This window comes from Vigna angularis, chromosome 3 (assembly GCF_016808095.1).
Source record: "Vigna angularis cultivar LongXiaoDou No.4 chromosome 3, ASM1680809v1, whole genome shotgun sequence".
Taxonomy (NCBI): Eukaryota; Viridiplantae; Streptophyta; class Magnoliopsida; order Fabales; family Fabaceae; genus Vigna; species Vigna angularis.
The window spans coordinates 31,679,759-31,688,924 of NC_068972.1; the positions used below are offsets into that span (position 1 = coordinate 31,679,759).

Below are 9,166 nucleotides of genomic sequence, written 5' to 3' on the forward strand. Positions count from 1 at the left end.
GATAAATGTTCAAGTTTGGGGTTGTTAGGAAGTCTAGAAAGGGAAAATAAAAAGCATTGAGCTAAGCATGTGAAAAGCAAAATAAAAAGGAAAGAAAAGAAAGAAAAAAAAAGGCTCAATGCAAAGGAAAGTTGGGAAGAAGGAAGAATGGTTGTGTTTAGATGATTCACTTAACTCAAGGATTTTGTGATCTAGAAAAACCAATTTTCTTGTTAGTCCAACCACATTATAAGCCATAGAAAAGCCCTTGTGATGACACTTGCTTGTGAATGTGTTTGAGTGTGGTTAAATGAAAGGCAAAGTTGATTCATGTGACATTGTGATAGTAGAGTGAATGAGTGACCTCTTATACACTTGTGTGTTTGAGTGAAACACTTTAGCTAGTGAGGAAAGATTCCATGAGCACATGATTACATCTATGCTTAGTTAATTGATCATTCATGAGAATAGCATTTTTTGGATACTATGTGATTATGTGAACACCAAAGCATGTGTGCATCTTGACTAAATTCTTTGTGATGAGCTGATTTGAGTAATTACTTGTCTTGAAAGAAAGAGTTTTGAATGTGGTGAACCATTGTATGGATTGGTGGAAGACTGAGTTACATCTTGTTTGCTTGAGGACAAGGAAAGTTCTAAGTTTGGGGTTGTGATAAAAGTTGAAAAAAGTGTTATTTTTATACTTAATTTTGACCTTAAAGACAACCTTTATGACTTAGAAACTAGCTTGGAATCATGCTTTTGCTTATGTTTTGGAAATAAGAGAGTTGGATGGGTATTATGCTTGGTTTTCCTTGTTTTTGCAAGAATTGAGATTAATTAGATGAAAGAAGTTGAAGTAGTAAGGAGCTGGACTCAAGAAAGGAAGTGAAAGTGCTTAAAAGAAGAGTCGTAGTCACCGCTGAGCGCAATTCTACTGCTGAGCGGCATTCTGAAGTTCCGCAGTCACCGTTGAGGACCAAAACTCCAGCTGAGTGTCAATTCTGAAGACCTGCACTTACCGCTGAGCGGCAAAAGTACCGCTGAGCGCCATTTATTTGAGCTTGGGCCTATTTTCTGTAATTTTTAGGAAACTATATAAGGTTTTAGTCGAATTAGGGTTATTATCTTTGGACAGAAAGAGGCGAAATCACACTTTCTTCACCCCTTGGAGGAGGATTTTGGATGCGGAAGCTCCTTTCTTCAAATTCTAGGGTTTTATCTTTCATTATTTCATTGTTTTTCATCTAGTTTCACCATGTCTATGGTGAACTAAACTTTCATTGTTGTTGGGGAACCGATGTAATCCTTTGAAACTCTCATGTATTGAATTGATTCTTTAGTTTATATGCTTTCTTTCATTAATTGTTAGGGTTTTTCTTCTATACTCTATGCATACTTTGTTTAACTCATTCAATTGCATGATCATTGATGTTATTTGTATGGACACATATAAGTACATCTAGAACTGAGGAAATTCTCCTAGAAGCAATATTACCTAGACATAGGAATAGGAGGATCGGTTGCCTTTAAGCTTCTATGCGAATGTAATGCATGAATAATTGCTAGGGAGGCAAGACATTGTAAACTAGTGATTAGGAGTAGCATTTCTTCACCGAGACATCGGGTTTAAGGTAAATTAGAAAGTGGCATTAACATTAATGAAGAAAGATGAATTCTTGAATACATGAGAGTGGATAGGATGAGTCGGAAACCCCAACAACATAATCATTCATATTTTATATCAATCACTTTTGCATCTTTCAATCCAATTGATCAACACATGCATTCATATTTATTTTTCAGTATTTGCATCTAAACCTAAAAGATTTTGTTTACAAGCCTAATTTAATCAAGAAATCACATAATTGTTTAGGTCGTGAGTCCTTTGGGAAACGATACTTGGTCTTACCATTTTATTATTACTTGATACGATTCGGTACACTTGCCGAGTGTTAACAACAACCACCTGGATTTGTAAAGAAAGGTCAAGAGCTGAAGGTGTACAAATTGAACAAGGCTTTATATGGCCTTCGTCAGATACCTCGAGCCTGGAATAAACACATTGACGAGCCTGGAATAATCACATCTCGGTAGTTTGAGCTACTTTCTTGGGCTGGAGTTTATGCAGACAATAGATGGAGTTTTCCTTCATCAAAGAAGTATGTCAACGAGATTCTGAAGAGATTTAATATGAAAGACTGCAATTGCACGTCAATTCCAGTCATGGCGAACTTGAAACTCTTCAGTCAGGAGAAAGAAAGCAAGGTGGATGCAACCTTGTTCAAGCAAATAGTAAGATTTCTTAGATATATGTGTAACAGCAGACCTGACATCAGTTTTGGAGTTGGGTTAGTCAGCAGATTCATGCATGATCCAAGACAGTCTCATCTCGCTGCAGCCAAGCACATCCTGCGCTACTTGAAGGGAACAACAAATTACAGTCTTCTTTTCCCCAAGAAGCTTAACAGTACAAGTGGAGTTTTGGAGGCATGGTGTGACTCAAATTGGAGTGGTGATCAGGTGGATAGGAGGAGCACTTGTGGGTACTTGTTTAAGTGTATGGGAGCTTCAATCTCTTGGTGCTCAAAGAAGCAAAATGTTGTTGCACTTTCTTCCTGTGAAGCGGAGTAAATATCCTCTGCAGAGACTGTCTGCCAATGCACATGGCTAGAAGCTATTCTACGTGAATTAAAGATTGAACATAGTAAACCAATATGATTAATGGTGGATAACAGATCAACTATCAATTTATCCAGAAACCTAGTCTCTCATGGTAGAAGCAAGCATACAGAGACCAAATTTCACTATCTAAGATATCAAGTTAGTAAAGGGAAGTTGGAATTGGTGTACTGTACCACAAAAGAACAGATTGCGGACATCTTCACCAAGGTATTAAGACAAAACAGGTTTGAGAAGCTGAGGGATTCTCTTGGAGTTAAATCCCTGAGTAGTTTAGTTTTAGAGGGCAGTGTTAAATGTAAAAACTAAATCTACTAACGACTTTAACTGTCAAATGACAGTGAGCCATACTTGTATCTGGTATACATATATACCTTACTTTTGTTTAAGGAGAATTACTCTCGTTTTTCTCTCTAACTGCATTACATTCTCTGCTACACTCTCTTATTACTGTTGCATTCTCACAAACATCTAGCATAAAGTTAGCCCCTCTACATTTCTTATTTTTATTTTTTACCAAGAATAGACAATGATTTAGTCATGTTCAATTTTTTTTTTGTTAAGACTGATAATGAAAGGATTAGAATACTCCAGAAGCGCCCTACTATATTAATTAATTAATTTTTGTCTGATAAAAAATAATAAGACTTATCACCTTTAATATCTTACACATATCACATTAAATTTACAAAGTTAATGCGTTATATTATTGAAAAGACAGATTTCATTTAACATAAGAAGTTTAAGGATATTTTTCTTTTTAATTTAGAGTAGTAACTCAAATTAAAAGAAAAACAAAATTAAAATGAGAGAAAAAGAAACTATTTGAACTTAAAATTTTATAGTTAGTTGAGAATAATTTATTCAAACATCTCTATTATTTAATTTAAAATGTATTGATGAAAATCAAATTCTTTAAGATAATAGATACCTCTACAATGACTCTCTCGGAGCTTCCAACACATAGAAGTTTTCAGATACAAGTTCTTATTGACAACTCCACGCACAAATTTTAATTTTCCTATTTGATATCTATAATCGCATCTAATCTGCGTAGAGCTTGGGTTATCTGATAAGAACCAGCAAGAAATTGATTATGAACTTACTGGTAACTGCTTAGTTAATTTTGCACTAAAAATGAATCTTCAAACGCACTCATACTAGCTGCTTGGAAATTAAACTCTCTAACTAATTAACACATGCAAATTGCTGAGAAAGCACGTATGATTAATTTGGTCTTTATGTCAGTGTTACGTTTACCTTTCTCTCATATTGGGTTTGTGTTGTGTACTAATTTATAATTACAAATAACTCTTAATATATTTTTGGATTAAGTCATAATTTAATAGTATGTTAAACAAGTCTGTATAATGGGATTTGATCCAAGTCCACGTAGGTTGGGATAAAAAAAGTTCACATTCAAAAAATATTTTATTAAAAAGTTACTCGATCAAATATTCCAAAAATCATATGGGTTAGGGTGAAGTTTTCTTTTTAGAATTGATATATATAATTATATTAACATCATTAATATTAATTTAACAAAAAAAAATTTAAAATATAAAAATCACACAAAATAATAAATAAATAAGAGATCACTGAATCAATTGTTACAAATAAATAATTAACAAAAAAATGTTTTTAACCTAAAACAATTATAATAAATAACTACACAGGGAGTTCTAAAATTTCTAATTCTAAAATTTCTAAGGTTAGATAATACTTGTCATTTTATTATATTATGTTTTTTCTTATATATTTAATAACAATATTTATTTTAATCCTAATTTAGAAAATGAAAATCTTTTATACAATATATTTTGTGATAAAAACAAAAGAAAAAAATAATATGATGGTGTATCATTCCTTTAAAACATGAAAACAACTCTAAGATCATGTTTTCTAATTAGTTAACTTGTTATAGAGAAAAATCTTTTACTTATTTTAAAAAAAAATTATTTTACATAATGAAAAGAATTACTCTCTTCTTGGTAATATTTTCAATTATAGTTTTTTCTAACTATTTTCAATATGGAAGATATATTTTTCAATATCGAAGATATATTTAAGAGTAACTTGAATTAACTTATCTAATTTTATATATATATATATATATATATATATATATATATATATATATATATATATATATATATATATATATATATAAATGATAAATATTTAGTTATTAATTTTATCTATTATTTATTTTATTTTTGTTTTGGATATTTTTATCTATGTCTAAAAGTTTATAGATACATATGATTTCTATAAAAAAAAAAATATTTACTCAATTCTCTCATTTATTATAATTTTTTTATAATTGTTAACATATAATTTTTTTATTTTTTTTAATTTTATAAAATTGTGTGTATTTTTATTCAATTTTAATGTATGAAAATGTTTATATTAATATTGTTTTATAATAATAATAACTTATTTGATTTTTTTATGATTGAGTTTTTTTGAAAAAAACATTTGCTTTTAAATTCAAATGCGTTTATTATATTTTAGATGTTAAAACTAAATATAAGTTAAATTTTTATTTATATATAATATTTTTTAAATAGTTTATCAAAATAAATTTATAAAAAATTTTAAAATAAGAAAGAATTAAAATGTGTTCTTACAATTGTTTTTAAATATAAGTAATTTCTAGATTTATAAAAAATAACTGATTTTGAACATTTTTTTTCTTTCAAAATTATCTTATTTTTAAGGTTAAATAAACTCAACATATACTATATTTTCAACTTTTTAAAATAATGAAATTATGTATTTAAAGTATGATTATAATTAAAAATTTATTTTGAATAACTTTTTACAAAATCAATATTTATATATTTATATTTAAAAAAATATATTAATAAAAAATTACTTTATTTTTAACCTTAAACAAACTCAACATATATTATATTTTAAACTTTTCAAAACAATAAAATTATATATCTAAGATATGATTACAATTAAAAAATTATTTTAAATAACTTTTTATAAAACAAACATTTATATATTTATATTGAAAGAAAAATGATATTAGTAAAAAATTACTTTATTTAAACTTAAACAAACTTAATATATGTTATATTTTTAACTTTTCAAAATAATAAAATTATATATTTAAAATATAATTATAATTAAAAAAATTAAATAGTTTTTGATAAAATCAATATTTATATATTTGTATTTAATTAAAAAAGATATTAATAAAATATCATGCAAAATTTAGAAACTATTAAACTTGCAAAGTAAATAATAGAAATAAATAAAAATGCATTAAAAATGAATTGATTTAGTTTGGAGCTAGCTTTATCCTAACACTATTCCAACTCACCTTACGTGGAGTTTTGGAGGTTGGAGTTTTAGAAAGAAAAAAGAAACTCTTATTAAATAAACTAAAAAAATAGGACTTAATTTCATAATGGTCAAACTCAAGTCATGAACTAAAGACACAAATGGACTTATATAATATATTGTGTCCCTTTTACTTACAAGACATATCAATTGATCCAAATACAAACATATCATATAATTAATATGTAATTTATGTTAGTGAACTTAGACTATATCCAAATTTGGACGTAATTGCAAAGACTATGAATTTACTTCGGGACCCGCTTTCTCTTGTAATTGACTAATAACTAACAACTAATGAAACATGGTTCTGTTATGTCTCAATTCCAACCAATAGCTTCAGTAGAAATATGTAATCACCTTTATTCATAACACTGCCTTATGAATTCCATATCATTGACTAGCCTTTTGAATTCAGTATCATTAGCTATGTACCACTCAATATGATATAGACACCAAAAATTCAATACGTTTAATCTTCAAAATATATAGGATATGGGGACATGAATTTATATATTAAATTATTACCAATTATTTAAATTGACAATCTAGATTAATGTATTCAAAATTATCACTAAACAAAAATAATCAAATATAATAATTCAAACATATTCACACTTAATACAGAAATGAATTTAACTTATCATCTAACACTCAAAAAGTTAAAAGAATATAGTTTATTTAAGATATTTTATCTCTTTCTTGATTATCGTCATTGATAAACACACTTTTTTGTTAAAATTCATTTAAAAACAACTTAACAATTTTAAAAAATTCACGATAAAATAAAATTAAATAAAAACATTTTCAATAATAGAAATATAATCTAAATATTCCTAATAAAGTTTGTTCCTTTTATAATTATAACAAAAACTTGATTTTTAAAAATTTATTGTATTTATCTTTATTAACATAATCGAGTCGAAATTATACTAGAGAAAAACAATTTAGTTTAAACTGAACATTTTACCGATATACATATCGGACATATGAACACACCATATAAAATGTGTGTCTGAGCTTCAATGATCATTAGCTAGCTACATGTCGTTGTCACGAACACTGAAAATTCATATGATATTTTCTTTTTGAAGATATATTGAAGGGAGAAAAACTTGAAAATGAAATTAAAAAAAAAAATGTCCCAAAAACTTGAAAATAAAAGCAAATAGAGGTGGCCGTTATCTTGAGCTGAGCAGGGAAAATGAAGATATAGAAAACATGAAGCACTAAAATCCAATAGATCACTGCGTACGAAGAGATAATATATGCTCCTTGGCTCCTAAGAAATGTTGCAGAACACGTTTACAACACTACATAGTGGGCAAATTCTTTATACGTACCATGTGATTACCACATGTCGGCAGTTTGGGCCATATATATGTCTAATAAAATCACATGATATGTACCTATATATATATATAATGTATCAAAAATATAAAAGAATAAGCATAATAATGATGTAAGATGCAAAGGCACCAGAAAAGTAAGTCATATATTTTTACTCTTACACATATGAACCACAACAATAATACACGTTGGCCGAAGGCCTATACAAACGTACATTTATTGCACAAATATATGGTATAGTAAGCATGATTATACTTAGACAAAGTTTGCAGTTGGAATCATCACAACACAAACAAACACTATAAAAACGACAAAACTTACATACAGTTTTCAAAGTGTTTCTGTATTATTTTCTTGATCAGGTTAAAGTTTTACTTTGAGAATCTATCTGATAAAGATTTGCAGTAAATGTTAGAGAAGATTACCAAGTAAAACTGTAACTCTGATTGGAAAACAGTAGCAGAGTCTGAACATAACTGTATCTAAATTCTGTGGTGGAAGAAATGAAATAGAGGAGAGTAGGGTAGAGATAATAAGTAACAGAGGTGTTGCCATCCTCATCAATAGCTCAAATCAGGGTTGAAAAATGCCAAAGGATTGAAGTTGCCCTTTCCAAGAGAAACCACCGTGAAGAAGGGTGGTTGAAAGAAAGCACCAATGAGCATCCACATGTCCACCACCGCAAGTGGGAAATTGGTGGTGGCACATGGTGGGTGAGAAAAGGTTTGGAAGGGGTGTTACATGTTTGAGGGATGGTGCAGTTGAGAGAGGGTTTGAAGTTGAAGGGAGGATTGGGTGTTATAGGATTTGGTTCTTGTTGGTCATAATGGCAATAAAGGAGTGAGATGACTTAAGTAGCTTGTGTGGTGTTGGGGTGACTTTTTGTTAAAGGGAACATACATTAAAGTGATAAAGAGTGAAATGGAGGTTCCTAACATGGCATCTTCCAAAGCATATGCCCTTACCCACCTCCTTTCCTCCACATATGACAAACACCTCTCCATTTTCTTCTCACGTGTCTTCTTTTTTCCTACACTTGAGATTTATTATTGTTCTACTGCTCATCAAAATTCTCCATCAAACAGTTTTGGAATTTCTAACAGGAGGCCTTTGAAATATTATTTTAACTATGGGCTACCAAAACCAACCCACTCTGATATACCATGCTTCTCAGAAATTAAATTCCAACTTTGGGTATAAGGATATCAGCAAGGGATTGTTTTCATATTAAACATACCTGGCCTAAATATGTTAGGCGGTGCGGAAGAGTCTATCATTAAAATCTTCACAGTTTTTATTATTCTTTATACAGTTATTAAATGTATTTTAACTTTCGGTTTATAAGTGCTAGATTATTTATTTAAACTACACAAATAATATAATATTCCGAAATTCTATGAATATCCATGCATTCTATTAAGAAAAAACTCTGAAACTATACATAAAAATCTTTCCAACTTCAACGTCGGAGAGTTTTTTTTAGCTTCTAAAGCATACATATGAATTTCTCAAACTTTCCGAAGCATACATCTAAATTCTTCCTATTCAATCACACACTACTAACTCATTTCACTCTTTTATCTCTTTTTCATATTCTTTTGATCCGATTTTAATTTGGTTAATGGAAGTGGAAATCCAAAACAACGGTGGCTTTCATATTTATTTTTGTATAAACTATTAAATTATGTTTAATAAAATGTATTGTTCCGGTTGGGTTTGGAGGTCCCCTGCTAAAACACTCCTGATTGTACTCAAGACTGGATGGACGTTGAAGGCTGGACGGACGGACTCTGTTTGAAGC

General features: G+C 29.2%; 1 protein-coding gene across 1 annotated transcript; it reads left to right on the top strand.

The window, feature by feature from the left end:
- Window positions 1-2,205: 2,205 nt before the first annotated feature.
- Window positions 2,206-2,613, top strand: LOC128195861 (secreted RxLR effector protein 161-like). Its single transcript, XM_052874557.1, has one exon. The coding sequence runs from the start codon at window positions 2,206-2,208 to the stop codon at window positions 2,611-2,613; it is 408 nt and encodes a 135-aa protein (XP_052730517.1).
- Window positions 2,614-9,166: the final 6,553 nt, after the last annotated feature.

Bases quoted from the DNA above. Each gene is read 5' to 3' on its own strand.
- LOC128195861 (XM_052874557.1), top strand. From the start codon at position 2,206: ATGGCGAACTTGAAACTCTTCAGTCAGGAGAAAGAAAGCAAGGTGGAT.